Here is a 13,146-nt window from a genome sequence, read left to right on the forward strand (position 1 = left end):
CATGGCTGGCACGGCAGGATGGCGAGCTTTGTGCTCGCTCTGAGAGAGGGGCCTGGCTGGGCTCAGAGGTAGAGCAGAGGTTCCTGCCTGGCAGAGCCTTCAAGAGAGGTATGCCAGGCAGGAGAGAACTTCTTGGTTTACTGTACTGAATATGTTTCAGGTGTGGCACTATCAGGTGGTATCCTGTCAAAGCAATTGTTGCTGTAACAATTCTCAATACATGATTATGCGCATGTATGCGCCTAATGTGACTTGTTTCTGGAGGTAATGATTTTTAAATTTTTTTTTGTTTTTTTCCTAATTTCCATCTAAGGTGCCTATGGATGAGTTTAGTTCGTGTTGTTCTTTGGGGAGTTTAACACGAGATGTTCTGTACTATCCAATAGCACAAACATATTCACAGTAGAAGGAAGGTCACAGTACTTCTGAAAGGCTCAATCTTTGTTATGCACCACCTATTAAAAACAATACATGCTAGAGACGGCTTAAAAAATTGATCCAACACCGATGAACCAGATGACTGAAAGTCCTCCTGGCAGTCTGAATGGTGTAGGAGAGATCTGGGAGTGATGTTAAAATGGAAAAAGACCCTGATAACAGCCAGCATCAACACCCAGCTTTTGGGAGAGCAGAAAGTGATAGGACTCCTGCCAGGTTATGTTAGTGAAATGTCAGCATTTGTGATCAGTACCGGGAATATATATCTTTATATTTCCTTTGTAGTGCCCTTGTCTCCAACCACTCTAATTGCATGAATAGAGAGAATCCCTGATAGATACCGAAGAATGCTCACAAAACACTTGCCAGTTTTCTTGTTAGCCAGTTCTAAGAGCTATAAGATCACTTGAGATCTGTTTTTGTCAGACAAGATTGTGATCAATAATAGAAGTTGTGGCTGAATCCCTGGACCATCAGCTCTGCTGTGCTTCTGATTTGGAATGTTGTTCTTGCAATCAAATGGCCAAAAAAAGTTCTGCTATTTCAAACAAATGTCTGTGCTTCATTATTTCTATGCCTTACAAATTTCTGCACTTAGAAATCTCTGTGGATTGGGCACTCAAGCAGAATTTTTCAAGACTAACTTCTAGACCTCCAATTTGGACGCTTACTAATCTGTAGTTGTAAAGTAACCCATTTCAATGAGTTTCTGTAGGCTGTGATAGATGTGGAAGTTCCTTAGAGGACTGATAATGTAAACACCATAATGTGCTATGAAAGCCATGTTTTAAGTGCTTGCCTGATAACAGAAAAGATCTGCAATTCTTTGTTTTTTCTGCTTGCTGAGTCCTTTCTGTCCTGTGCAGTTCTTTCTGTGCTGTAACTATTTGTGTCATTCCTTTTAGGAATCAGAAGGAGGTCTCTATGTGTGCATGAACACGTTTCTGGGATTTGGAAGGGAACACATTGAAAGGCATTACCGGAAAACAGGACAGTGTGTGTATTTGCATCTGAAACGACATGTGATAGAGGTGAGACTTGTGGCTTCCTAACTACCTACCCTGGCAGTTCCTGGGTCTCGTACTCATTTAGTTAATGCATTTCAGACGTAGACCAAATCTCGAGTGACAGAAATGAACATGTTCAGATTTGGGGCTGGATATCAAATTCAGGTGCTTGGATCCCAACCAATCCTATAGCTTCAGTTCTGAGATGAATCAAAAGCCCTAAAGAGTCAGATCTTAAAGGCAGCTTGTTGCCTGACTTCCACTGATCTTTTTTACTCCACAGTTCAGTGTATCACATATATATTGTCTGCATATCACATGCATACTGTAGGTAACTAAATACTTTTCCAAAACCTGCCTTTGAAGTATAGAATTACTGGTTTTGTCTCAGATTTGGCTGGAAGCTTCTGAGATTTTTTTTAATATGAGGTTTCATCTCAGGGTGACAGGACTTCTTTTCATCCTAAGATTTCTGTACAATTAAATCATGAGCCTTAATCCTGACCCAGCCTGGGATCTAAAGCTTAGCTTAAATTAATGCTAGATTCTAGAGCCACACACTGCCCTCATTCAGTCTTACACCCCCCACACACATGGATGTATACATACAAACTTCATGTTCGCTGTTCTTCCACAATATCACTGCATATCGACAATAACTTATAACCTGTGCTTCATAACATGTGTTTGTGTGTGGTTTGTCTGGCATCTTTAAAAGGCTGTTAATGACTTCTGACCTGAGCTATATGGAAGGCACTGGGTTTGCTTATAGCTTACTCTCCCGTAAGCTCTGTCTCTTGGCAAATTAGAGGGCCTAAAATAGCTGCTTGGAGTGGGATAGAATACTTCACGTTTCTTGTTCTACAGCAATGTTTCCCCTGGGTGATGAAGGCCCTGAGTTATGTAAAATGCCCTGATCATTTATTTATTTGCAGTAGATGACTATTCATATTTTATCAGAATTATAGTGAGGTAAATTGCATGCCTTCCAGGTTGAGATTGTTAATGATGTTTGTTATACTTTAGAGTTGTCTTTCCTTGTAAGGGTGATAGCAACATCTTCTTTCACACTGTTAATGGAGTCTTTGGAGAGCCTAGTCTAGTTTTAGCAACAGTTCATCTGAGTGAATTTAACACTCCTGAAAGATGATATCTAGGACTAGAGACAGGTGGGCAGAAATCCTGTCGGCTTCCCTTGTATGTAACTTTCTTTCAGCATGTGACCTGGGAATTTTCAATATTAAGGTAAACTGGGGTTAAAATGAGGCCTCAAAAATTCCGTTCCTGGATAAAGATTAGGATTAAGAACTCCAAAAGGGAGAAACAAATATACCGACTGTTGTTTGGCATTGCATACCCCTTCAATTGAACTAGTTCAGTGGTTCCTATTTTTCTCCTTGTGATTCACGATGTAGCGGAGGGGCCTGGCATCTATGTTTGAAGGTGGTGACGCACTGGTGCACTGCGTCATCTGGTAGGAAACAGTGTTTGACTCTACAGTACAGGTGAAGATCATGTCATCCAACATAGCTCATAGATAGGATTTCTCATACATTAGCCGTGGATTTTGTTTACCATGACTGTTCCCTTCTTACGTGCTATCCATGTTTTCCTTTGAGCAATGTGAAACATCAGGCCTTCACTGGTACAGTTTTATGAAGTGTCTGCCACATGCTGCATTGTGGTTTTGGTTTTTTAAGCCAAGCTTTTGATGGTGTGGGATACAGTAAAGCCAAAGGCATTGGATATGCTATCTTAAGACTCTTTTAGTGAGGCTGCTATTCTTGCCTATGGTTCCCTAGGCATCATCCTTGCAGAATGCACTGCATTGCTGCAGAAATCACTATTTGCTTCCAAGGGTGTTTGGAATAAGTATCAGTTGTGTATCTTGTCACAATTCAATTAGAAAATAACTGTCAGATCTTCAGCCTATTGGCTTAAGGAGAGCTAGGGTATCTGGCAGTGGCAGATCAGCACCAGAGGCATGTGCTGAATCATCAGAAATGTGCTCAAGCACAAGTTATGGAGCACCCTCTGGTAAAATTCTTAGCTAAATCAAGGAAATTTTTTTTTTCTTTTTCCTAGAATTTTACTCTTCAGAATTTTTAAATCAGCCATTTTTCTGAAGTGTATGACACGTATACAACTGCCTGCGTAGTACTCAGCCCCGGGCAGAGCTTTAGCTTGGTGCTATAGTGATACCTCAGCCCTGTTGAAAACACTGGGCAGAGAAACATAACGTTTCCTACAGTGATGGGTTCCTGGATTTTTATCAGTGATGACGCTGTTGTAAAAAATGTGGCAATGGTGCAGTCAAAGAGAATGCAGAATAGGCTACACTGACACTTTGTACGAGAAGCATCACAAACGGAATTTAATGCCACTACCGATGCATTGTGTGGACTCCCGTTTGCTGGGTGTGTCACATCTGTTAGAAGCCAGAATTGTTTTGTGAATGGGGAATGTTTTCGGTGACTTCTGACAGATGGAGAAACAAGATAAAAAAATCTGTCAGATCCCGGGTTTTTCAGGAGTATTGAGCATCTGCATTCCAGTTCAGATATATTCAGCAGTTTGGAAAATCAAACTGAAATATTTAATGTCAAGCTGGCAGTGATAAACACTCCATGTGAATTCGTCCTCTTTGAAATCTCTAGTTTTAGTGACTTTCACAGTATCCCACTTGGTGATGTCAGAATTCAACTGGAGCTTCCTAGTATTGGAAACAACTTTTTTTGTTGTTGTTGTTGTTCTGAAGCTATAATCCTTGCAGTATGTGTAATTTAATCATATTATATTTCTAATTGGGTTATGTTGTATCTTGCTGCTGCTTTCTTATAATAAATTTGGATTCTTGGTTACTTGCTTTCCACTTGTTAAATTCCAGTAGTAGTAAGGAAAAAAATGTTCTGCTTGTTATTTTCACTTCATTGAGGAATATTTTTGTTTTTTTAAATGCTGGAGTTGCAACATCCCTTTCCCTAGGGCTCGTATATATGGATAATAGGTTCTGTTCTCAAGTGCAACCAAGGAGTGTTAGTTGGCATCTGCTCTTTCTAAGAATGGAAAACTTTCCTATGATGTATAAGACCTCACTGATGATTCAAGCAGTCTGCTTTGGCCAAAGCTTTATTTACATGGTGAAGGGAACCACCCAAAATATGTGACCCTTTCATCTACCAAGGAGCAGAGGCAACCATGAACTTTCCCTAGGCTGACAGGTTCTTGGCTGGTTTCTCTCCACCTGTTGTATCCCAATATTATTATTAAAAAAAAAAGTTGCCTAACAACCTCGCCAGCTACACTAACATTATGCACTACATAATGCATCATGTTGGCATTACAGCCGCAGAGGCTTATTTGATTTGATTTGATTTGATTTAATGGTGCCTGTTAATAAACAGCTTAAGCAGCAAGTGCATTGACTTTTACATTTCCTCAGCTACTAGTGTTTTCCCTAGTAGTCTGAGGTATTTTGAACTGGGAAAATAGTGCTTGAAATTGAAAGTCACTTGGCAGTTACTATTCTCTGCTGTGGAGCTTAAATTAAAAAATAAAATAAAATCTCCCCTAAACAATTGCTTTGGTGTTGTCAGGTTTTCTCCATACTTTCTAATATTAAGAAAGCATGGTGGTAACTTGGATTGATCTTAATGGAAGCAGGCATGGATCCTGGTAGAAAGGGCATTTTTTTTCTGGATAGAAAAAAATCAGCTGAACTAATAGAAGACAGCAAAGTGGTCATACTGGAATTAGTTGTGAAGGATTGAGTCTTTTATGCAGATAATAGCCTTTTCTTCCTCTCTCTAATTCAGCCTTAGTCATTAAGAAATACTGTAGGGTATCTAGTGGTGAGAGGTCTGCGTGATGCTGGATGTACCTGTCTTGTTGATAGAACAGCAGTCACCCACGGTGACCATGAGACATGCTCTGCTTAATTGCTAACAGAGCAAAATATTGAGGATTCAGATGATGGGTTTCTCTCTCTGTGAGGGTAGTAAGCAATGATGAGTTGGGTCCCACTGTCAGAGATGCATGAAGATGACTTACATTCTTGCTCAGCAAGGACTGTGCTTTAATAGAAGGACCATGAACAGATAGATGTGTGTCAGAAATGGTCATGGCATGGGATTATTGCTGATTTACTGTTGTCTCACTTGATGGATTTTTAATTGTTTCTTTCTCTCTTTCCAGAAGGTACCAGGGGCATCTGGTGGAGCTTTACCAAAAAGGAGGAATGCTAAGCTATTTTTAGGTATTGTGAACAGCTGCTTTCACACAGTCCTTTTCTGACCCTGTCTGCCTGTGTACTTGGGTTCTGTCCACCATTGTGTCTGGCTTTGGGGATCCTTATGGATTTCTTTTTCTGTTGGGTTTTTTTTTTTTTAACTTTTGGTTCTAGTTTTTAAAGTTCGTCCCCACAAATAAGTAATTCTTAGCAATTTTGGTGCATATTGAGATAAATGTGTATGTATACATGAAACATTTTAATCTGAAGTAGGCCCTCAACTATTCTCAAACAGTCTAGGGTGTGATAGGCATTTTTTGACTAATTCTGTCCCTTCTCTCCTTGTGATTTCCACAAAGCACCCTTGAAATGTTTATCTATACTTAATGTTTAGGTATAACAGGGCCTCAGTGTGGCACTGTTCTGTTTAGCAGCTGGTTATAGGAAGGGTTGTTATTATTTCAAAGTTGTTACACAGGTAAATGTTCTTAAGTGATGTTGTGGTCTCTCTTGTAATGAATGCAACAGTACATATCTTATGAGCACCTCTTACCAATTCTTATTCTGTTATGTCCACAGTTATATCCCCTTGCTTCATGGAAAGCAGTATTTTTACCGTGTCCGTTTCATCCAATACCCATTGATTCAGATTACCCAGAAAACCTGAGGGCCGCAAATATGGATGAGGGGAATGTGATGCAAAGCCTATATTCTCCCTCCTCCCACCACCTGTGATATTTCTCTGATTCATCTATTATCTATTCTCTCAGTATTAATAGTGAATAGTGAATTTTTCTTCTGTTAATGAAGAAATTAAATGTTTTCTTTACAATTGCCAGCTCTTATGGCTAAAGGGAAACAATAGCATGGCCTCTCTTTGGAATTGCTTTGATCTGTGGAGTGTGTCCCTAAAAGGCCTTTGCAGATTGTGATCCATTAAATTGCTGCTATTAATGTCTGGAGTAAGTTTTGCAAGGAGGGCTTAGAGAGAAAAAAAGTCTTAAGGTGAGTCATAAAGAAACAAAACTTCTTTTGTAGGAAGAGATTGTTAAGTCGCAGATGCTGGTCTAAATGCCATTTACTGTCAGTTTACATTGAAAATAATGTTTGTCACTGGACACATAATTGGTTCAGAAACAAAGCTGGCTGCAATGCAGCAATGGTTGTACAGTGTTAGTAATGTGAGTGTAAACAAGAAGTAAAAAAGCATGGTCAAATTTTATTCTTGCTGATCTACTGCATACATTTTGAGGCTCCTGTCATTGTGGTAGGCCAGCACACAGTGTACATAGCGTAGTGTCTCTGATGTGCCTTGTTGGAGTCCTCAAATTCCATCCCTGCACAAGAGCATTTTGTTCCTGATGAGTAGATCTGGTGCAGCACTTCCAAGTGTCCTGATCCCAGGGAACTTCTGAAGGCAATGCAGTTTCACTGGGGTGGATTGAGCACACAGAACTATCATAATTTAATCCAGCACTTCTGGAATCTAATGCACTTTTGAAAATGTATCTCATCTGGTCTGTTACTCTACTGCAGTCCTCTTTGCAGCCCCTGCTGGCTGGAGTAAAGTGGTATCAGCTCTCTGCTCTGATCCTTGAGATAGTACTTCCACGCATCCAAATGCTTTGTATCCACTTCTTTGCCTCAGCAGATTTTATTATTTTTTGGCCACGCTTCAAGTAAAGAACAAAGAATTATTCCTGTCTTTGTTCATAGCTGAGGAAACAAAAGCACAGAGGGGTTATCTCTTAATCCAACATCTTCCTTATTGGTTCAGAGCTGCTGGACTTCTCATCTTAACAGGTTGTTTTACTTCTGTCTTTCTCATTGTGACCTTGGGCACCTACGGTAGAGGTTTGCACCAAACTGGCTATTATCAGCCAATATATGTAGCCTGCCACTTAGGGCTTACCCTATCAGACAAGAATAGACAATGATCAATGGGTAACTCTAACATCACCGTGTTTCTAGGTGTCTTTGAATAATTCCCTGAAGACCCAGAGATTTAAGCTTTGTGTACAAAGTCAATCCAGTTTGGGCATTTGTTACATTGCTTCTTATAATCCTCTTTGATGTAAAGCTATTAAAGATACTAAAATCTTTTCAATTTCCTTAGTATTAGGAAAACATCTTTTGGATGCTCAGTGATTACTTTCTAGCACTGCTACTATCCAGCAAATGCAATAGAAACACAGACTGGTTGGGTCAGTCAGCTGGAAGCTCTATCTTTCCCTAAACATTAAAAGACCCATAGCAAGGTGTGTGTGCATGTGTGCACATGCATTAGGTTTTGGGCTTATTTTGTTTTGTTTTTCTTTTGGAGAAGGCCGGAGGGTGTTGGCTGTGAGTGTTATATGTAATCAGGAAGGATAATAACATTGTGCAATGAAATGTATGAACTGCCTTTAATCTAGATTGTTTAGATGTTGCTAGTCAGTGTGGATATGGTAACTTCAGCTCAGACTGTGCAAGCTTTTAGGTGGGTTGGGGTGATATTTAAAACAGACTGTCTGCATCACAATGCATGGAGTAGTATCCTCACTGCATTGTTATCTAGGCTAGCAAGTTTGAAGATACTTTGTGCTTGTCAATATGTGTGGCTATTACACAGAGAAGTTTTAGATCCTGTCTGTAAAATGGAAAGAAGTTAATTGATAGGACAAGATGGTAGCTCCCCATGACATCACAAGGCTCTCAGATAAGAAACAGCTGCACTGTTGTCTTTGGTATGCAACCTCTTGTTTAAATCAGCCACAGCATGGTAAATGTGATACCAGTTTTGGACAAAAAAGACAGGATAGGACCAGGAAAAGTATCATCACTAAATTTAATTCTCATATTAGCCCATCTGGAAGAAAGAATGAGTCAGAATCCATAGCAAGTTGTATAAATATGACGGGACAGAGAAGAACCATGGTAGTGTTTCCAAAGTGAAGTAATGGTTCTGGGTCTGCCAGAAAACTCTGGGACTATGTGTAGTAGTCCCCCTATGTATTCAGGGACTGTATGAATAAGAGAAATTCAATTAACAGAATGTACTAAGATCTTCCTTACAAGATCCTGGTCAAAAGGGGTAGTGGAATAAGAGGGAAGATCCTTGTATTGAAGGGATTGGAGGCCTAGTTCTTACAGTAGAGCTACCAGCAGAGTCCCCCGGGACCTGTTACTCCCAGGAGTTATCAGTGGAGTCCTTCGTAATGTTCTAATTATGAAGAATTAATGCAATCATAAATGGTCTGGGAAGGGATTGAAAAATGAAGAAATAGAGTTTGCTGGTTAATTTAAATTTATCTAAGAGATTAGACGTGATTTTTAATGTGTTACTGAGTAACTAAACAATAGAATAAGTAAATGTTGAAAAATGCAAAGAAGACGAGAAGTGCTTTGACTGTGTGTGCATGGTGATGTGGTCTAAATTAGCTATTATTGTTCAGAAGGGTAGTTCTGAGAGAGATATGATGTGAATGGTTCTCTGAAAATGTCAGCTCAGTTGTCAGCAGCAGTGAGAGCATCAAGTGGAACATCAGGACTAGAGCATTTTATATTTTGTTCTCTGTTATTTTGCTTTATAAATGCGAAGTGAACCTCTCTTTTGAACAGAGAAACCACAGCTACATGCAGTGTCTCCCCCTGTCTCTCTTTCTCCAAAACCAACCAGACAAATAAACACACACACACCACACACCCCCAGCAAACAAAAACCCACAAATAGATATCTGGAAGGTAGGAGGTATATATACACTGACGGAGGAATCGCCACATTTTTGCCTTATTCTGGTACCCTCTTCCTGGGCATCTGTTGGTCCATGCCAGAGCCTCGTCTCTAGGCTAAACAGAGCTGGCAGAGTGGCTGTCATAAAACTTGTCCATAGACAGATGTCCTCTTCCAGACCAGTTACCATAGAAGTATCTGCCAGTGCAGCAAGTTGTGTGAGGTCTGTTTTGAGCAAAGTCAGGGCTATCTTAGACCATAATTAAAATGTTTTAAAGTACTCAAATGAACAGCTCTGTCAGCAGATCTGTGAGGATGGTAATTGCTGGTGAGAAGAGTGTCAGTGAGGAGCAGTATCCATGACACACAGCTGGTCTCAGAGAAGGCCTCGGAAAGGAAAACTTCCACTCAGAGAGTCTGGGAGAATGTGTAAACTTGCTGAGCTTTTCCTGGATGGCACCTGCCTGCCTACAGCAGTGAATGCACTTTCAGCTACCGTTTCCAAGTGTAAAGACCATTCATAAGAGTGGATAAGTACTGGATTTGACCACAGCTCCACTTAGCTCTCCTAGATCTCATAGCAGCCAGTAGCAGAACCCTGTTTTCAGTAAGGATGTTTTTGTTTGGTAAGCTTCAGAAGAGGACTTTTACCATGTGTGGTTTAAGTTTATATTTATGTAAGTAAACCCTTATAGAGTATACCTGTAGTGGGTTGACCCTGGCTGGATGCCAGGTGCCCACCAAAGCCACTCTATCCCTCCCCCTCCTCAACTGGACAGGGGAGAGAAAATACAATGAAAAGCTCATGGGTTGAGATAAGGACAGTTTAATAAAGCAAAAGCAAAGGTTGCATGCAAAAGCAAAGGAAAACAAAAGATTTTTTTTCTCTACTTCCCATCAGCAGGCAATGCCTGGCCACTTCCTGGGAAGCAAGGCTTCAGTACTCATAGTGGTTGCTCTGGAAGACAAATGTAAATAATGAATGCCCCCCCTTCCATCTGCCTTTACTTAGCTTTTATAGCTGAGCTGATGTCATATGGTATGGAATATCCATCTGGTCAGTTTGGGTCAGCTGTCCTGGCTATGTCCCCTCCCAAGATTTTGCCCAGCCCCAGGCTGCCGGTGAGGAAATGAGGGGGAGGAAATGTTGGGGAGAGAGCCTTGATGCTGTGCAAGCACTGCTCAGCAGTAGCCAAAACACTGGTGTGCTATCAACACCTTTCTAGCTACCAATACAGAGCACAGCACTGTGAGGGATGCTATGGGGAGAATTAACTCCGTCTCAGCCAGAGCCAATATAACATCTATGAATAGAAAGTTGTGATTTAGGAGGATTTGAGTGTTTCCTGACAATATTTTTTTAAATTTTGGCCGAGTGAAGTTGTGTGTACTCCTTAGCAGTAGGAGTGGAACTGATTAGACCATGAGTGAACCTGTTGCTTTCTGGCTTTGCCATCTAAGCTGGAGTTGAGTATAGAATGGTGAGCAGATACCTTACACTAACAGAGTCTTAACAGTTTGCTGCTTTAGCTAAACTGTGGAAATCAGGCTAGATTAACAAAGGCTAATGCTGCTAGCAAAATAATTAAGAATTTGAATGTTGGTGGTTTAGCTTTGCTTGTTTAACGCATGACTGTGCCAGTAATCCAAGGAGTGAGGTCTATATCTAGCAATAAGAACAGCATACTAATGCTTTGTAGTAAACACTTTGAATGTTATTTTACAAGTAGTGAATGATCCAAATGATCCTAGTAGAAAGTTTTGCTTTTCTTTTTGCTACAAAGGAGAACGTTATGACTGTAAAGTGATTTATTTTTTTTATTTTTTCTTTTTTATAGTTCATCTGATGAGGTCAGTGTTTCAGATGTGCCCGAAGACAAATGAACTGAATAGCTTATAGTTTGCAAAGTGCTGCTGCTGCAACTCACTATTATTTAGAGGCTTCAGGAAGAAATCATTTGATTTAAAGACTCAGTCCTCCACTTCCAAGTCAATACAAATTTGTCCATTGCTTTCAGTGAGAGCAGGATCAAGCTCAGATTCCTAAGATGTCTTTCTAGGGTTTCAAAATTAGTTGTAAGCTCACTAGTCAACATCATCATTCAATTTTCATGTTTGTATTCCCTTTAATATGCACACAAATCCATATGCACAGGAAATCCTGTTTAGGGGTCCTGCCTGGAGTCTCCTTATGCCACTATTATTAGTGCAGTCAGTTGGTAACTTGTCTAAATCTGATCTGGGCACATCCACTCCTTTTCTTCCCCTCTGGTGGGTTGGTTTACAGTACTCTGTCTTCCACCTCCAGCTGCTGTTTTCAGTCAGTTCAGCAGCAGTGCATTTCTCACCGTCACTAAATTGATGCCTGTGAGCTGGGGTAAATTTACTCTACTGACCGCTTGGCCAAAATAACATCAGTCCAGCCTGTGTTTTAATGTGTCTGTTATTTTGCTTTGCCTGTCGTCCCAGCCTTCCAACACAACGCTTATGACCTACGGACAGTTTGTTTTAGTGACAACAATGTTTAACTGGGGCTCTGAGGAGGCACCATAAAGCTGTTAGTCCACTAGAAGGGGAACAATGTCATGTGGACATTCATCATCAAGCTGTCAGCTCTTTAAAAAGATTACAAACTGGTTGGCTGTCTTGTGGCTCAGTCTTAGAACTGAGTAAACCCTTTTTTGCCCAGAGATTCGTCTACTTACAGCGCATCTTGGAAGAACATCCTTGTCCAAGAAACAGCTCTGTATGAAGTATGGTGCTTGAATGTTCATATTTTTCAGTGCGTTTAGTGTTACAGTAATTTTTAATCAAATGTGCCTCATTTGCAAGTAGATTTCCTCCTGCATCTCTTTCTTATAGTTATTCTTATTCCTCTCTCAAATTCTATGCTAGTTTTAAAATCCAACATCAAAACTGCCTGCAGACTGCACATGATGCCCAGTGGCTATGGGGTCAACCTCTGCCCTTATTTGGTGTGGGCTCCATTGCCTTCTAATGTAATCGTCATCTGTTTTTATTATATCTATGCTCATGCTTACTTAGCCGTGTTGGCCCTTGCACAGGCACAGAAAATAAAATGCAGGTAGAACTTCTTGCTGAACTTAGCAACTACGGCTTTCAGTGCATACAAGCCAAAATTTAAAAATGAGTGGTGATTTGGGGATTTTAAACTGGACATCATTAAGGGGCCTGTCTGACAGTCAACAAAAGGAATTAGTTTATATGGTCACCTGCTGTATCAAGGGACTTCAGTCAGTGACCTTGGAAGTCCCTTTCACTCTTATGTACTGGATCTGAACCTTGAGAAACTGTCTTCAGAGTGGTAATTGCCAAAAAGCACCAGCGGTCCTTTGAATTCCTATTCAGAGGGGGTATGTGTGTGGAGTGGAAGTGTACCAGCTTTACATGGTCATCTTCAAAAGTAGAATTGCCAGTTAAATTCTCATGGTTTTGTCCTGGAACTGTTACGAAGCTGTGTGTATCTTTCTTTAAAATAAGAAGTGTGATGCTGCCGTACCAGCATGTCAGACATCCAGAATGCCATACTGACAGGACATAATTTTCTGCTTTTCTGGTAATGTGAATGGTATGAAGCCTGAGAAGGTAAAAAGGAACTTTCCTTCCCTACCCATTGCATACAAAAGGCTGATGTTCCTGAGTGTGTGAAGTCCTTAGATGGCAGCAGATGATTGCTAATAGGATACTCAGTCTTTCATCCATGGATCACTAGTTCAAATGCAGGTCAGGTCAGTAGCAGT

General features: G+C 40.5%; 1 protein-coding gene across 2 annotated transcripts in view; it reads left to right on the forward strand.

Annotated features, from left to right (window-relative positions):
* The window catches only part of USP13 (ubiquitin specific peptidase 13), a 56,006-nt gene that overhangs the window by 10,257 nt on the left and 32,603 nt on the right, over positions 1-13,146 (forward strand). Inside the window, exons 2-3 of one of the 2 annotated variants that reach the window (XM_075031445.1) lie at positions 1,344-1,469; positions 5,640-5,700. In XM_075031445.1, coding sequence (XP_074887546.1) covers positions 1,344-1,469; positions 5,640-5,700 — 187 coding nt within the window. The remainder of the gene's footprint in view (positions 1-1,343; positions 1,470-5,639; positions 5,701-13,146) is intronic. The other variant, XM_075031446.1, reaches the window with a different exon arrangement.

This window comes from Buteo buteo, chromosome 7 (assembly GCF_964188355.1).
Source record: "Buteo buteo chromosome 7, bButBut1.hap1.1, whole genome shotgun sequence".
Taxonomy (NCBI): Eukaryota; Metazoa; Chordata; class Aves; order Accipitriformes; family Accipitridae; genus Buteo; species Buteo buteo.